The sequence below is a fragment of the Bison bison genome, unplaced genomic scaffold (genome assembly GCF_000754665.1).
Source record: "Bison bison bison isolate TAMUID 2011002044 unplaced genomic scaffold, Bison_UMD1.0 scf7180017864148, whole genome shotgun sequence".
Lineage (NCBI taxonomy): Eukaryota > Metazoa > Chordata > Mammalia > Artiodactyla > Bovidae > Bison > Bison bison.
Window position 1 is genome coordinate 7,316,348 of NW_011494720.1, and position 18,144 is coordinate 7,334,491.

The 18,144-nt window shown below is 43.1% G+C and overlaps 1 protein-coding gene across 1 annotated transcript in view; it reads left to right on the forward strand.

Moving 5' to 3' along the window:
- The first annotated feature begins 4,402 nt into the window (after positions 1-4,402).
- Positions 4,403-18,144, forward strand: part of SNX9 (sorting nexin 9) — a 51,958-nt gene continuing 38,216 nt past the window's right edge. The window contains exons 1-3 of the mRNA XM_010840873.1: positions 4,403-5,107; positions 6,392-6,466; positions 7,686-7,811. Of these exons, the coding sequence (XP_010839175.1) occupies positions 5,030-5,107; positions 6,392-6,466; positions 7,686-7,811 (279 nt within the window). The 5' untranslated portion in view covers positions 4,403-5,029. The remainder of the gene's footprint in view (positions 5,108-6,391; positions 6,467-7,685; positions 7,812-18,144) is intronic.

Here is an 18,144-nt window from a genome sequence, read left to right on the forward strand (position 1 = left end):
GGGATGGCTGGGGTGAGACGGTGGTCTCTCTTTTGCAGAGGCTCATGTGGTTGGGGAGGTGATCCTGACAACTGGGAGGGCAGGCCCCACCCGGCAGGTGCTTCATGCCCTTTGCTTGTATCACAGTTGCTGTTACCCTGTCAGCCAAAGCAAGCAAATGAACGAGTCCAGAGTCAAAAGGTGGAAAAACAGCCTCCACTTGGTACTGGGAGGAGTGGCAAAGTCACCTTGCAGAGGCTATTCAGAGAGGGATGGGAAGATTGATTGTGGCCATTGTTGCAAACAGCATGCCACACTCCTCAGCTTTTCCCATTTTCTGTGTCTTTCAGGAATATTGTAAAGTTTTCCCTTACACATCTCCTTACATTATTTCTAACTAGTTGTCTTTTGCTGATTCTTGTAACCTCCCCCCCACGCCATCTTCATTTAGAAGTCTTGGGCAGGTGATACATGTACACAGTTAAAATGATAAGAAATAAACTGAGAAATCTCACTATTCTTATCCATTCATTTTCCTCTCCCATCTCTATAGGCAACCAATTTTAAAAGAATTTCTTTTAATTATCTAGTGCTTCTTTCTTCACTTTCACTTTTCCCTTTCATGCACTGAAGAAGGAAATGGCAGCCCACTCCAGTGTTCTTGCCTGGAGAATCCCAGGGACGGGGGAGCCTGGTCCCTGCTGTCTACGGGATTGCACAGAGTCGGACACGACTGAAGCGACTTAGCAGCAGTGCTTCTTTATGGAAGTACTGGCAAGTATAAGTATTCTGCCTCTGAAAAAAGTAGCATACTACATGCCCTATTGTGCAGCTAGCTAGCTCTCCTCAGTTAATGATACAGTAGTTCGTGTCAGTACATAGATTGTTCCCATTCTTTTATTGCTACATATTTTCTTGTGATGCTATACCATGGTCTATGTAACTAATTCCCTTTTAGTAGCTACCAGGGTGGTCTGCAGTCTTTTCATATTGCAAACAGTGCTACACTAAGTGCCGTGGTACACACATGCGTGTAGAGAATGGATTCTCAAAATGAGACTTCTGGATCTAAGGGTAAATGGATCTTGAAAACTGTATTGAGGCAAAATTTCTCACTTATCAGATGAGCAGAAATACAAAGGTTGGGTGATTGATTTTGTTTGTGAAGCTGGGGAGAACCGTTTCTTTCGTATTGCTGGCAGAGGTTTAAATAGTGCAGTCCCCAGCAAAGGGAGATCTGGCTACATCTGCCGATCAGCTTGTCTTCCTTGATGTGTGGGATTGAGCATTTTTTTCCCCCAGACATAAATGGTATAAGGACCATTTATTTTTTTCTGTGAGCCGTGTTTCTCTGCCCATTTTTCTGGTGGATTGCCGGTCTTTTTCTTGAGTTCTAGATGCTCTTTAAACCTTTTCATGTGAATTGCAGGGTTCTTTCCCTGGTAGCTCATGTTTTATATATTAGTGATTGAGGTAATAGTGATGCTATGTGTGATATGGCCAGTTTGATGCCACCACATCCAAGAACTGTTCAGATGCTTTCATCTGATTGTTCTATACACCAAATAAAGAAGCTTTGGTCCGGGCGAGTCTGGGTAGAAAGTCTCTTAGAGTCATCCCAGCCTCCAGCAGTTTGGTCACAACATGGCCTTTGGATTCCCTTGGTCCAAGTATTTCCAGAATCATTGTGCATGAGTGGAGTGGAGGCTGGGCGGAGTGACACGGCAGTGGATGGTACAGTTTGATTGGTTTAGTGAAAGTATTCCGAAGGATTTCTTCCCCCTTGTGATTGTAAATTGCCTTTTGTTACACAGAGACTTAAGATCATTCTGTTCGTTTCTTGGAAACATATTCCTACGCAATGAATTTATGTTTACATTTCTCTTTGTCTTGGAGGTTTCTCAAGCCGCACTGCTTGTCTAGTTGGCCAGTTAGAAATCTCCTCCAAGGGCGTCATGTTTCAGGAGAACATACCTCAACCCATTTTCGGAAAAACATTTTTAAAAGCATGTATCAATTTTACTGGTAGTCTATTCTTAAAAAAATTTACAGAAGAAAATTAATTTTGGAGCTATTCTCAATGGCTGCCACCAATTCTGACTGACCAGGAACTGTGGAAATTTAGCCCTTGAAATGCTTGGAGTTGTTTCTTAAAGAACAGCTACTACTGGAAAAGGGAGTGAGAAAAATAACCTTTTCTTTCAACGACCACATCAGAAATAGTCGGCGGCTCGGCAGTTGAGGTCGAGGGCAGCATCTTTGTTTGCGTGGACCCTGTAGTGCCAGCGAGGGTGGGAAGGTGAGGAGACCTGGAGGCCGAGAGAAGACGGGAGAGGAGCTGGTGTTGGCGGGCTTCCAGTGTGCGCCAAACCTGCTCACCTAGAGCAACCGAGTTGCTCTTCTCAGCTCAGTGGCTTTTTTTTTTTTTTTTCCTGTTGACATTTATGCTCATTTGGGGATGTGCTTTTTAAATCTTCCCCAAAGTTAGTCTCAGTTATAATTCTTAAGCATCTCTAGGTTTAAAAAAAAAAAAAACAAGTCCTAAGTCAATGTTTAAAATAAACCTACAGTGCTTATAGACATTTTCCGTGGGTAGATGTTCAGTAATATTTAAATGTGTAGGGGAGTTTCCATTTTTTTATTTTTGACTTGTTTCACATTCTGTTTCACCAAGTTGTTAAGTTTAGTAAAGGAGAGGCTTTGCTATTCTGTATCTGAGGCCTGGTTGGACTTAAGTGGATCAAAAAAATTGTTAACGGATCCTCAAGGAGCAGGATCAAAACAGTCGGTTCCTTGTCTGGCTCTTGTCCTGGGGGTGCGTCCTGGCCTGGGGAGCCCCCCTCTCCCTCCTCAGGCCTTTACCTCCTATCTGCCCTCATTGCGTGAGGGATTGAGGTTGGTTTGACATGTTTTTAAAAACATGTTTTAGTCCTGAGTGGGACAAGCCGAATTCTGTCTCCTTTTGCAGCTGCGTGAGGAACATACCTCAGCCCAGGGTCGCTGTCCTCGTAGTGACCTCAGGAAAACGGTGACACTTGCAGAATTCTCACTCTGCCTGAGCCTGGCTCTCAGTCCCCCTTCCCAGTGTGTAAAAGTAAAGGATCTGATGCTGTGCACTACTGTTCATTTCTTTCCAACATTTTATTATGAAAAATTTCAAGCATGTAGAAAAGTTGAACTCATTTTCCATTGGACACCATAAACCCACTATCAAGATTCCATAAATAAGTTTACTTACTATACCTGCTTTATCACATTCCTCCACCAGTTCATCTTATAATTTTTGATGTATTTCAAAGTAAATTAGAATTTGGGATCTTTCCCCGTAATCTTCTGCCACCGGATGTGAATCCTTGGTCCCTGTTAGAAGCATTTCAGGTGTCCTTAAGCAGGTGTGGAGGAAGCACTGGCCAGCGCGTTCTTGCCCCATGGTCGGTGTGCAGCAAATGCGTGTTAAAGGCGTGTATGCCCGCTAGTCCTAGCTGATGAACCCTGTAGGCAGACTTCGCTTTGCCTCTTAGGACAATTACTTTTATATAGATATAATTCTGTTTATTTATTTATATTCATTCTTTGGTCTTCATTGCCGCGTGGGCTTTCTCTAGTTGCGGAAAGCGAGGGCTCCTCCGTTGCGGTGCGCAGGCTTCTCCTTGTGGCGGCTTCTCTTGTCGTGGAGCTCAGGCTCCAGGCGCAGGGCCTCCAGTAGCTGCTGCGCACGGCTCTAGAGCACAGGCTCAGCAGTTGTGCACGTGGGCTTAGTGCTCCGCGGCATGTGGATCCTCCCTGACCAGGGATCGAGCCCACGTCTCCTGCTTTGGCAGGTGGAGTCTTTACCACTGAGCCACCGGGAAGCACCAGGATGAATTCAAAACAAACCACGTTTCCTAGGTACATGTGGTCTCGATTTGTAAGATGGACTGCCTTCTATAAGACAGTACATGAAGAGACAATTATTTAGAATTTGAGATGGACTAAATGCACATAACATAAAAGTATATGTATTTTTTACAGCAGTAGTTGTCTTTCTTGGAATACGTGCATGGCAGTTATTCCAAGGAACCCACATCTCAGGGTTGGTACCTCAAGCATCTGCTTGAGGAAGGGCCTGAAAGAGCAGCCCCACCTCACATCAACCAGAACAGCTTCCCTTTAGTCTATTTTCTATGAGATTCAGATTCCATGGCAAGAAAAATTTTGAAAATCACAACTGTTCAGGTTACCTGACCCAAGTATACGAGAGCCCTAGGTTAGTCTTCGTATGGCTCAGATGGTAAAGCATCCACCTGCAAAGCAGGAGACCTGGATTCGATCACTGGATTGGGAAGAACCCCTGGAGAAGGGAGTGGCTACCCACTCCAGTATTGTTGCCTGGAGAATCCCATGAACAGAAAAGCCAGGTGGGCTGGAGTCCATGGGGTCGCAGAGAGTCGGAGACAACTGAGCAACCAACACTTTCTTCTTAGTAGGAAGTATTCTAGTAGAAGAGTATGAATATATCTTGCACACAGCTCAGATTTCTGTGTTTTTAGTTGGCTAAGGTTGCTGCACCATCAAAATTTACCCTAGGTAAAGAACAGTGAGAGTTTTAATAGCAGGAGGCTCATCTAAAGACTGTGCATCTCGTGTGTACATACTTCCATGGAGATCCCTCAGTCCCTGAGAGTCCGTGTGCCCACAGTGAACAGTGTCTGTATTTCCACTCCTTACCTCCTGCCAGGAAGGCCATGCGTGCTCTTTTCCCCTTGCTGAAATGGGTTTATTCTGAGTTCTTCGGGGCCCGATCTCAAGTGCAGTGTGGGCGGCGACCAGAAACCTCCCTCCTCCCAGAGCAGAGCAGGGCTCTCTCTCTTCGTGTCATTCTTCCTCACAAACAGGGCTGATGAATCACTTTGATCCGACGTCTTCCTTTGTTCCAAAACAACCGCAACCGCGGTCATGACATGTTGTTCACAAAGTGAGCGGCATAGGTGGTTCTTTTTCTCTTTTTTTTACTGTTACGTTTACATTTGTAACTTCCTCTTTTTCTCTTTACTTCCAATAGGCTCGGGTTATGTATGATTTTTCTGCTGAACCTGGAAATAATGAACTGACAGTTAACGAAGGCGAAATCATCACAATTACAAATCCAGTAAGAGAACTGTTATGTTTAAATTGGTCTCTTAAGGATTTATGTTTAAGATTTTATTTTTTTAATAGGCTGGTCTTTCAAACCCACATGAACTCCTTTCCTGTTGCTTGTGCAGTTCTGATGGTTAAAAAAAGAATTGCTGGTTAGAAAAAATACATGTAGTTTTATACAGTGTGCCAGGTGTGTATAAGTAAATAGGCCCTATTTTTAATCATAGAAGACATGAAAGCTTATATTTCCTTTTTTTTTTTTAATGAAGAAGCACTCTTAATTTCTCGGTAAAATAGTATTTAAATTGCTGTTGTGGTCAAGAAATGGACAGTCATTTAAAATGACTTTTTTAAAGAATATGTTATCTAGATTCAGGTGGATGTTAATTAGGGTATGGTTTATGAATTTAAGATAGCCCTTATTATCTTAAAGGGAAGCAGTAGGATTTTTCAAAGGTAACATTAAAAATTGGGAATCCTGGCATAGAATACATTATACTGTTTAGTTTATTAACATTATTTATCTAGGAGCGCTCTGGAAGGTTGGGCCAGTTAGTTTTCTAAATAACAGGCAATCCCAAAGCTTAGTGGCTTGAACAGTCTGTTGTTGTTCCTTGGGGATCCACAAGCCAGCTGGGTGGTTCTCCTGACCTGGGCTCACCCATGGGCCTGCATCACCCAGCATGGCGCTAGGGCAGAGCAGGCCACTATGACCTCCTCTGTCTGGCATTTCTCCTGCTGGGGGTCGGCTGGCTTTGGGTGGGCCAACAGGGAGACGGACGGAGCCTTGTCTCTGTCATCATCTGTCAACCCAAATATCAGCTCTTTTGGGGAAGAAAGAAGAGTGAGCTGAAGTGTGCAGAGCCTCTTGAGGCCGGCTCCGTATTCACCCTGTGTTATCTCCACCTCAGTCTGTTGGCCGAAGAGGTCACGAAGGATAGCGCAGGTTCTGGAAGTGAGGGTGCGTTCTGCCCCTTGACAATCAGAGCTGCAAACCATGTGTAGTCTACCACAGACCAGTCATCAGAAAGAAATTACAAAATCTTGGCATTCTGTTTCTCTCTCTCTGATCAATTATTGTTGAAGTTTGATTTTTCTCATTTTTAAATTATATCCTTTTCTGGCATATAGAGAAAGCTTAAGAATTTGACATTTTTAACAGCGTTAACCCCATAGGAATGAAAAGGTTAATGGGTTAACGTTAATTACTTTTTTTATGGATAACAATTCCCAGAGCCAAATTTCTCCAGGAAATTCCAACTATAATATTTTTTTTTCTTTTAACCTTTTTGAGGATGTTGGTGGAGGATGGCTGGAAGGAAGAAACAGCAAAGGAGAACGAGGGCTTGTTCCAACAGACTATGTTGAGGTAAGAATTTACTCTTGTTTATTAATTAAACCTGGTCTTTGTCATATGTGTTTTTACGAATTATCAACTTAAAGGACAAGAATGAAAGATAACTATTTTTATTTTTAATGAAAAAAATTCCATTGTAAAAATAATACTTGCTGATTATATAAAATGTAGAAAATTCACTAAAGTAGAACCAAGAAGAAATATTACCTACAGACTTATATGCCAAAGAGTGACTCCAAATACTCAGCTGAAGTTCCTTCCAAGGATAGCAACTTTCGTAGAGTGGACTCACAGAGTTTCAGTAGCAGACTCTAAGGTCACTTTCTTCTCCCTGTGCTAGTCTAGGACCTCTCTGTCAGTTCCTTCTCCCATTCTCCAAGACCCAGGGTCTTGAGTGAGCTGTTGCCGGGTGCAAGCTCTGCAGTGATAAATGCCAAGGATGGTGTGGGGACACACCCCACCCAGCTGACCAAGGCTCTCTGAGTCGGCCTCCTGGCACCCCCTGCTGGCTGTCCGTAGGTCACGCAGAACGGAGCCCTGGGTCCATGGTGAGCCTGCCTCTTTCATCCCGGGTGATAGCGAGAAACTGAGGCTGCCTGGTAGCCTGTGAGTAAAACTGGAGTGTAGCTCAGGAACAGAGTTGCCTTGGGTTCCCCTCCAGTAGAGAGATCACGTGCCCTGGGAGGGTGTGTGCTGGGCGCTGCCTGCAAAATGGGAAGGCTGGCTGTTGTCCTGACTGAGAGTTCAGTGGGGAATTTTGAGCGCTTTGGAGAATACTGATGATATTGCTGAAATGTTGGGTTGGCCAGAAAGTGTGTTTGGGTTTTTCTAGAGCATCTTTTCTGGAAAAACCAAATGAATTCAGGCCAGCCCGACATGTGCACGGGCAGGCACCCCACCTTTCCAGACACTATCAGAGGATTCACAGGTCCCTGAACCTGGCCCACGGGTCTCACGTTATGTCATGTTTGACCTCTGTACACCGTGCATTCAGGATCCTAAAAACTGACAAGAATGAGAAAAATGTGATAAGCTGATCCTGGTATTAATTGCGTTTTTCTAAAGAATTCTGCACACTTGCAGAAAGGAATCATTAGGGCAGATATTCTTGAGCTCATACCTTTTAAGAATAGAAACCTTTTGATAGTTCTTACTTGCCATCAGGGATTCTACCTCTGAAATAACTCTATAGTCTATGAAGTAAGTAACTATGGTCCTTCCCAATGTTCAGATTTTGCCCAGTGATGGAAAAGATCAGTTTGCTTGTGGAAATTCAGTGGCCGACCAAGCCTTCTTCGACTCCCTGTCAGCAAGTACAGCCCAAGCCAATGCATCGGCCGCCAACAGCAGCAACCAGGTAAATCGTAGTCTGGCTTGACGGAACAAAGCACACGTGTGAAAGCCTGTGGTGTGTCAAGCTCTTGCCATTCCCTGAAAGCACGAACAAAATAGCTGTTAGGTGTGTGTGTGGCGTTCTCTTGCTGGGTTCTAACAAAGACCTTGCCTCTTAAGCCTGCTGCAGACTATTTTTATAGCATTGATTATTAGTGAGAAGCCAGGGTGTTCATTCAGAGTTGCTTGTAAAAGTCTGGCATGTTGAACACAGACCCGATAAACTGGGAATATCCTCGCAAGCGAGGGCGAGGAAGGAAAAGGGTCCTCTGCAGTTAGTGTCAAAACTCTGGCTGGAGCAGGGCATGACTTCTGTGGCCTTGGCTCGTGCCGTGCGTGTCCGGCGTGAGCCCCTCGTGCAGGTGCAGTGCGCGTGAAGGCAGCCGCACATCCAGTAGTTTGCACTGTTATTGTACTGGAAAAGCGGGATAATTTGAGAAAAATGTACTGAAATTTTAATATTAATTTTAATGAATTTGACCAATTTAGGTGACTACCTGATTCAGTTCAGTTCAGTCACTCAGTCGTGTCTGACTCTTTGCGACCCCAGGGACTGCAGCACGCCATTCTTCCCTGTCCGTCACCAACTCCCGGAGCTTACTCAAACTCGTGTCCATCGAGTTGGTACTGTCATCCAACCATCTCATCCTCTGTCGTCCCCTTCTCCTCCTGCCTTCAATCTTTCCCAGTATCAGGGCCTTTTCTAATGAATCAGTTCTTCACGTCAAGTGGCCAAAATATTGGAGCTTGGACTTGAGGAAATCAAACCAGTCAATCCTAAAGGAAATCAACCCTGAATATTTTTTCTAAGGGCTGATACTGAAGCCGAAGCTCCAGTACTTTGGCCTGGTTCAGTTATTGCTAAATGATTATCCAGAGCCAGTGTCAACAAGAAAATTGAGAAGATGGAGCTGAAAATGTTCCTGCTTCATACCTCTTTAGAAGTGAATGGGCTTTAGGAGATATCTCTTGATATTTTTAACTACATAAAAGGCTTTAAATAGTGTAAAGCCTAATAATCATCTCATTTACATTTATCTGCTCATAGGATATTTATATCTTAACCTTTTAAGAGAGTTTTTCAAAGTACTGTTACTAAATGTTAATTGCAGATTTTATATATTTTAAAATAGCTTTTGTGGACATCCTGAATTACAAATTAGTCTGGCTCAGATATTTAAAATTTGGAGGTGAAGTTATCACCATAGTTGAGCATTCTCGTATATTTTGTTAATCTATAATACCTGAGAATGTTGGCTAGTTAAAGTTTACTCAAGATAAAATGTGAAGAAATAGTAGTTAAATCTCGTTGTTTAGTCGCTAAATTGTATCAGACTCTTTTGTGACCCCATAGACTGCAGGCTCCTCTGTCCATGGAATCTCTAGGCAAGAGTACTGGAGTGGGTTGCCATTTCCTTCTCCAGGGGATCGTCCCAACCCAGGGATCGAATTCACATCTCCTGCATCTCCTACATTGGCAGGCGGGTTCTTTACCACTGAGACACCAGGGAAGCCCAGTTAAACGTTATTTGACATTTTACCGGGGATTCTTAGCCTGGGTGCCGTTAACATTTGGGGCCTGACGCTTCCTCATTGTGATAACCAGCAGCATCTCTGGCCTGTAGCACCACCCTCACCGCAGTCACCAAAACTGTCTCCAAATGTTGCCAGATGGGCAAAGTCAACCCAGCTGAGATTCAATGAATTATACAAAAACACCGGTGAAACCACATTAATGAGGACAGCATTTTAATAAAGGGGAATTATATTGAGATAATCATAAAATAAGTGAAGGAAACAAAACAGAGCTATTTATCGTATTTTAATTCAGGGACCTATTTCAACCATTGGCTCAGGATTGGTTGAAGCAGTTTAACTCATAAACACAAATTTAAAATCAATCTCTGGGGAACACGTGTATACCCGTGGTGGATTCATGTTGATGTATGGCAAAACCAATACAATATTGTAAAGTAATTAGCCTCCAATTAAAGTAAGTAAATTTATATTAAAAAATAAATACATAAAATGATTCTTTGGGACAAGAGTCCACCATCTTCTCTGCCTAAGGGATTTCCAAATAAAGTTGTTTTTCCTTACCCCCCCAAAAAAAATCAATCTCAAATTTTGTTGTATTATGAAGAAGATTTCTCACTACATAAATGTAATATAAACTGGTCCACGTAAGTTTAATTTTTTTCTTCCAGGTTGGTTGAAAGAAAATATAATCAACTTATGAAGGTTGGATTTTACTAGTCCAATCTGACATTAAATCTAATCAGATCATTTGAAAGCAAAGACAAAATAAACTGAAACCAGGAGTAACAAAATACAGAATACATGACCGTAATTAATTAATCTGAGCATTTGCATTTACTTAAATAGGGTAAAAATATTTTTAACAGCCATCTATGGTCTCAGTTGTCTGGGATGTATGAACAGTTTAAATGGGCCAAGACTGTGGTATGTTTTATAAATACTGTTGTTGATTGGTAGCTTCGGAGAACGTTGCTGACAGGTTTTTCCATTTCATTTTCGGAATGTTGGTTAGAAAATACTGTTTTTGGTCCAGGGATATGCCTCTTGGGCTTTTCTAGTGACTCTGGCGTTGCCTTCTCCCGGGAGGACCGTTTGTTTGGAGGCAGGTGTGTCGGAGGAGCGTGTCCCCTGTGGCTCAGCTGGTAAAGGATCTGCCTGCTGTGCGTCAAAGGAAGGAGCCAGCCCTCTCTGCCCGTGGGTCAGGCAGGCCCCCGCTCCAACCCCCCGCCCCCAGCTCAGCACACCACACCACACTCTTCCTAATCAGTATCCTTTTAGTCTTCTCAGCACCACTTGTTTTGAATTTGGCTTTCTTCCCACACAGGCAGGTTAAAGCCACACATTCAGCTGCTGCTTATCCATCTTTCTGACTGTCGTGTCCTTCTTTTAAATCATATTTTTAGAAAGATCTTTCTAAAAGGTTACATTCCACCTGCAGATGTTCATAAATAACTTACTTTGAGCCTGTTATTTTTTAATTTATCTGAACCCTCCTTGACTTTTGAAGCTATACTGCATTTCAGAGTAGTTAGTTCACACGTTTTTAACTTAATATGTAAAATAGCACTTCCTTTTTTTTTCCTTAAAATTCCTAATTCTGGGTTGTTGGGGCCCCTTCTGTTCTAGCTTCTCACTGAGCAGGCAGTGACTAGTATGGTGGTGGATAACGTTCGTGCAACAGCCCCACAACCCACTGTGACCTTTTTCTTCCTTGTCCAGAACGTGAGGGAACTCCTTACCTGTAAAACACAGACTTGCCGCTTGACTATGGCATAGACTAGACTGTAAATGTCAAAGGAATACAATGCATTATTCTTTAAATGTGCTGGAACAATTTAATTTGAACAATGATAAAGCTGTTTATTTTTTTAAATACTTGGAAAAAAATATAGGCAACATTTTTTTTTTTATAACCTTGGGATATAGAAGGTGTTTCTAAACACAACAGAATTTATAGCAACCATAGGCTGGTACATTTAAATCAAAAAGTAATATTCACCTAGGAAAAGAATTTCTAACGTGCCAGAGGTACCAGGTAATTCTGTTAATAGAGAACTCTCATAAATCTATAGGGAAAAGATGAACAGCTCAGAAAAAGAAATGGGTGAAGGGGGTGAACAGATTTTTTCATTGGAAAGGAAGTACAAAGAGCCAGTAAATATTGCAAAATGCTCATTTTGAAATTCTTTTTGTCAAATTAGCAGAGAATTAAAGTGTTTTAACACCTAATGTGAGGAAAGGCATGTTCAGTAGGCAGTTCCGATGTGGAGCTGGTAAAGATAAACCGATGAAGCTTTCTGGAGGACAGTGTGAGAGTCTGTGTTAGTACGTGAAGCACGTCTGCTCTCTGACCCAGCACCTGTGAGCCTGCCCCCGGCTCTGCTGTCGGACAGGCGTCTGGGCAGGAGAGGGGGTCCCCTGCAGCGCTGTTGCACAGCAGAGCCAGGAATCCGCGTCATCAGCAGGGGCTGGCCAGGGAGAGTGCAGGACAGCTGCCCCTCAGGAAGCCAGGGCTGCTGGTAGAAGAACAAGGGTAGCTTCAGATGTGCAGATGTGGATGATCGGGCCTTTACAAAGGCATCTCCCTACGGGTAGTGTTACCTTCCTGGTGTTTAAATATATACACAGGACGGGGGAGTTTGATGAAAACAGTAATGATGACTGCACAGCATTGACAATGTAATTAATGCCATGAAACGATGCGCTTAAAAATGGTTACAGTGGGAACTTTTACATTACATTTCAGCACAATAAAAATTTTTAAAATAAAATAAATATATACATACCATAAAATACAAACATATATATACACAGAGACACCACAGTTGCAAACAGTGTAGAAAACTTATTGAAGGATATTTAAGAAATGAATTAGATTCTTGTTTTTTCTTTTTCTAGTATAATTTTAAGGTGGATAAGGACAGCTATTACAATACCTTTAAAAAAGAATAGTTTTTAGTGGTTATTGGTGGTTTCATTATTAGTTATTTATCTGGTATTTTACAGATTCAGGAGCACTTCCTATTAGTAGCTGTGCCTCCAGCATGTATTAGCCTGCTGGTGAAAATAAATCTCAGATATCATTGCTAAACATGTGTTAATACTTGTCCTCATGTTGGTTTTCGCCCAGTTGTTAGTGTTTAAATTATATAATTATAAAAAGGTTCTCAGTATAGATCTTTTTAAAAACTCTTCAATCACTGAATCTTTACAGAACTTACTTTTTAGAAATTAATGAGACGTTTTTGTTTGCTTACTCCTTGGAAGGAAAGTTATGACCAACCTAGACAGCATATTAAAAAGCAGAGACATTACTTTGTCATCAAAGGTCTGTCTAGTCAAGGCTATGGTTTTTCCAGTGATCATGTATGGATGTGAGAGTTGGACTATAAAGAAAACTGAGCATCAAAGAATTGATGCTTTTGAACTATGGTGTTGGAGAGGACTCTTGAGAGTCCCTTGGACTGCAAGGAGATCCAACCAGTCCATCCTAAAGGAGATCAGTCCTGGGTATTCATTGGAAGGACTGATGTTGAAGCTGAAACTCCAATACTTTGGCCACCTGATGCGAAGAGCCAACTCATTTGAAAAGACCCTGATGTTGGGAAAGATTGAGGGCAGGAGGAGAAGGGGATGACAGAGGATGAGATGGTTGGATGGCATCACCGACTTAATGGACATAAGTTTGAGCAAACTCCGAGAGGTGCTGAAGGACAGGGAAGCCTGGTGTGCTGCAGTCCATGGGGTCACAAAGAACTAGACACGACTTAGTGACTGAACAGTGAGCTGTTTGAGCTTTGAGGGGGTACTTTCCAGTCAGTAGTACTTATGTGACTGGCTGCAAATAGAATTAGAATGTTGTTCTGATCTAGCCTTATTTTTAAATGAATGTGTAAGTTTTTATATTTCTGTAGATGGCTTTTTTAAATCAGTAGAGGTTCATCTGTAGAATTCAATGATGTCCTTTTAGCAAAAAATCTATAAAGAACAAAATGGGAAATTTTACAAGTTCTATCTGTATTTTGAGCTGAAATGATTAGGCTTTTTACATAAGACAATTCTATACTTTTTGTGGGCCTTTTTGAGAAAGAGAATTAAACCTTTATCAGAAACTGATTGAAATATTCTTGGCTTATAAAGGAATCACATTATTTGTTTACTATCCCCATTTCCTGACACAATTGGCACATGGTTATTAAGCATCTGATGAATGAGAAATGTCAGATAAAGACGTTATGCCTCAATCAGGCAGATGAGTTACAAAAAGCAAACCAAAACACCATAACCTCGGCTTTCACAAACCCAGTTAATTTCTGTTCATTTTTGTTGTATGCCCCTGGACAAAGTCTTCCTCTGGAAGTTCCTTCCTTCCTTCTTTCCCTCCAAGCAGGAGACCGTATATTAGGGTGTAGCAGTGTGAATGACCGTGACAGCGTAACCAGTAAGGTGTAGACGTGTGTGACCGAGGCACACACGAGAATTTCCTTGCGTGTAATAAGGTGGACCTACGAATGCTTCCAAAACCTTTCCCCCAGGATGATAATATACAAGGTGGTGAGTCCCCTGATTACTGACCCTTCTTACCTGGTAGACTTGTCAAACTGAATGACCCGTGTTGACCTGTACTGAACTTTGAGTGAGCATCCTCTATAAGGAACCAGGTGGGCAGCGGGAGCTCTGCTTACTCGTCAGCCTCTGTTGAACCTTTCTATATATTCTTTGTACTCTTGTTCGCTAGTTTGGTAGAAAGCCAAGCAGAAAGCAACCATAGTGAAATATAAGTTACCTTTTTCATTAATTCTCAGACCTCGGTTATGGCCTCATAGCCGAGGTCTGACCTAGTTCAAGTGGACACAGAGAAGGGCGGGCGTCTTCTCTTGCAGCACTGTCAGTCTCGTGATCTGGGCAGTGAAGAGTGTTCTTCCTAGACTGTGTCTTGAAGAACAGGAAAACCAGTTGAACCAAAAGACCTGATTTCCTCTGAATCCAGAAGAACATCCTGGGAAACCAGTGAGGCAAGTCAGTCTTGCTGTGGTCTTCTAAACAGGCCCTTGCCCACGTTCACTGATGCCTGTTGTCAGAAGTAAGAGTTTGATTCTTATTCGTCCTGGTGGCCCAAGGATGTCATCTCAGAAGCAAAGTACAGCTAAGTAGCAAAATATAACAAAACCAGATCCTATTATTTTTGTGGCCAGCGGTTGCAGACTAGTAGGGTTTTTGTTGTTGTTGTTGCTGTTGTTTTAAAAAGGAAGTTACTTAGGAAACAGTTTAATTCTTCCAGTGTAAGCTTCTTAGGGTGGGGCCAGAGCAATGTTCAGCCTAGGGATATTTTTGCCTCTGTCTCTGAGGCAAAAGCCTTTGCGGTTCTGTACCTGATATCACACCCCATGAATCCTGAATCCTGAGGTTTTCCGTGCTGGCTGGTGAGATCCGCCCTGCCAAGAGGTTGATACTTAACCCTTCATGTGGCCGCTTCCTCGTATGTGTGTGCTGATCGGTACGCAGCCTAAGACCTGGGATCCCATCCCCACCTCTTCACCCAGTCTCTGGGGCCTCTGTGCCGCTCTCTCCTCCTCACCGCTCTGCCCCAGACTCCCAGCTCTGTCTCCTCAGTTCACGAGACCAGTGGTCTTTGTGTAGATCCCCCGTCCCTGACCTGAGGCCTGGAAGGTCTCTCTAGGTGGGTGTCAGGTCCCCTGTTGCCTGTTGGCCAGTGATTTGAAGACAGCTTCATATATAACGTCTCTTTTAGTCTTAAGTGGAAGCATAAACTGGATCGCAGTTACTCCATCATGATTGTCTTCTTGTATTATTAGTTGATTTCCAAAACCAAATTTACTTGCATTTACAAAATGGAAATCATACCACCACTTTCTTCAGAAGGAAGTTATACCTGGAAAGTGCGTTCTCGAACACCATACAGATGTCAGCAGTCATGACTTCCCTACTAGATGGTTGTGGAGCTGGGATTCGAAGCCTGCAAGCTGGGCTCCAAGGTGGTCCCCCTCAGCGATGCTGACTTGGCCACTGCCTAGCTCCGGGGAGCGTATCGGTTATCTCTTCTCAAGTCAATTCTACACACCAAGGTGGCCAGCGGCTCAGGAGCTCGCAGAGTTCACGGCCTCGCAGGCTGTTCTGTGCTCTTAGCCAGTCCTGGGTAGGTTCTTTGTGGCTCTCAGGTTCCAGGAAGCTTTGCTCATCTCACATCTGGTAGCTTTGAAAGCACTAGTTCAACATCCTGACGTTTTGTAAAGCTTGGCATTGCTTTTCCTCTGGAGTTCTTTTTCTGTGACTGTATGACTCGCATGGTATTTGTTCCATTCCTTCTGTGCTGTGTATAATTACTTTTAGTACTTCAGTGATGCTGTGTTGTGACAACAACAGTCTTCAGAACATACATTAATGCACGGAGGATAACCCGCTACTACGCACTAGGGCTTTGGTTTCTGCGTGTAATGTTTGTGCATGAGTGGCATGCTGGAATTTTCTGCTGAACTTAGCCCTGCTATGCATTTGCTGTTTTTAGCTTCGGTATACTCTTTTTTTTTCCCCCACCCTTCATTTACTGAGCACCTTTTTTTATTTTAAGGTGGATATTTTGGCTCAGATTGGTTGTCTTGAAAGTCTCAGCCAATCACCACCTTCTTCATCTTCTCCTTCTCCTTCTCCTTCCATAAATAAGGTAAAATTCAATTTGAAACCCTTAGAACTAATCCTTTTCCCCCAAGCAAGGTGTTGTTTCCGGTAAAGTAGCTAACTAAATAAAGGTCTTCTTGGAAACATGGCAACATAGAAAGTGGGACTTATAGGAACTGAAAGGGTGATTGGGATTTATAGCTTGGAGACCTTTCAGCTAAGACTTTCAACGAGACTTGATTGATGAATTTATTCCAGGGACAGTGAGGTCTAATGAAGGATTTTTAACCATGGAGTTGACAGTCTGGATGTTTTTGATGCTGTAAGGGGGGCCAGCCCAGAAGAGAATGATGACTCAGTAGAAAGGAGAAAGAGGGAAGGCCTGGGAGCAAAGGAAAAGAGAGGCCCCTCGAGACCTTAGCGGAGGAGCAGAAGGCATTATCGTGCCGCCAGATGTCTGCAGGTGAGGGACGGAAGGGTTCTTGGAATTGAGAGCAAAGAAGTCAGAGGCCAAAGGATCGTTAAACCACTTGTTCTATAGCCCAGTTCATTGCAACTGGGGTTGGGCTTTGAAGAAAAGCAAGATCTCAGCATTCAGCACACAGAAAATGTGCCAAAACCCCCAAGAATCAAGACTTGCTTTTGAACTTTATGGCAAAACATTTCTGTCTTCTTTCTCTTTCTTATATGTATCTGAAGGAAACAAATCTTTGGCTAGAATAGAAAGTATTTTAAGTGCCTATAATCACCTATTTAAATAAAAGTTTCTCTATTAATGTGATCTGGCATTATTTTGAAAATATAATTGAATGTCTTTTCCTCTAAAGTGTAAACTAATGGGGATTCACTCAAAGATTACCAGTCATCAGTCTTTTCTTTATATTCTAAGTGAGCCCCCGTGTAGTAAGATGACCTCTGCGGAGTTTGTGCTATGTGCTAGATAGATACTTGTGAGATGTTTTATATGCATTATGTCTTTTAATCCTTACAAAAGTCCTGTGAGGAAGTTAATGCTGTTATATCCATTCAGTAAGTATGGAAACTAAGAGAGATGGAGTAAGTGGCCAAGTTCATACAGCTAGTAAGCGGTAAAGTTGGGATTCAAACCCAGACAGACAGCTCTAGAGCTTAAATTCTTAACCACTGCGCCCAGGAGAAGTTTACTTGAGTCTAATTGCTACAGTTTCATAAAGGGATTTAACATTCAACCTGTGGGCTGTTTACTTGAGTCAAATTGCTGCAGTTTCATAAAGTAAAGTGAAAGTGGCTCAGTCCTGTCCCAGCTCTTTGTGACCCCATGGACTGTACAGTCCATGGAATTCTCCAGGCCAGAATACTACTAGAGTGGGTAGCCTTTCCCTTCTCCAGGGATCTTTCCAACCCAGGGATCGAACCCGAGTCTCCTGCACAATTTCATAAGGGGATTTGAAGTTGAACCAGTGGGCCAGTGTTCTCATCCTTGCCCCCCCTTTACATGTATATGTGAGATGCACAGCTTTCCTGCAGGCTTGGTGCACAGATGGAGAGTAGAGCGTGAACAAAGGGAAGGATGTGGGAAAGTCTGGGAAACTGCAGGCTGATGCGTAGAATGAGGATCAGTGGCGACTAGTGAGGATGGAGACGTCGTGGAAGGAAAAGGTAGAATTTTGATCAGTGGACTAATGAGCTTAGAATCCATCCTATGGTCAGTGAGGTCTAGTGAAAGGTTTTGAAATAATGCAGTTGAGTTGGTCATGGCCAGGGGGCTGGGTTGGGGGGGGGTGTGGCGGTTGTTACCATAAAGGGAGGGAAAAGAAGAGGATGAAGACCTCGCTGGGTAGAAAGAGGAAGGAGAGCTGGCAGAAAGCAGAGGAGAGGCTTGGATGGTCGTGTGACCAGGTGCCTGCAGTCGGGACAGCAGGGTTGTTGGGGGTGGAGAGCGGAGGAGCCAGAGGCCAAAGTACAGGAAGGGCGGGTTCAGGGGGTGGCAGACCCTGGTTTTGGGAGCTGGTTGTTCAGTACTGCTATTAGAGGAGGGGCCCTAGGGATAGAACCTGGGGAGATTTCTAGTTGGTCAGGTTTGAAAGATTTATCAGCACAAGTCAAGCTGAAATAAGAAAGAAGGAATATTCCCGGGGGTGAGG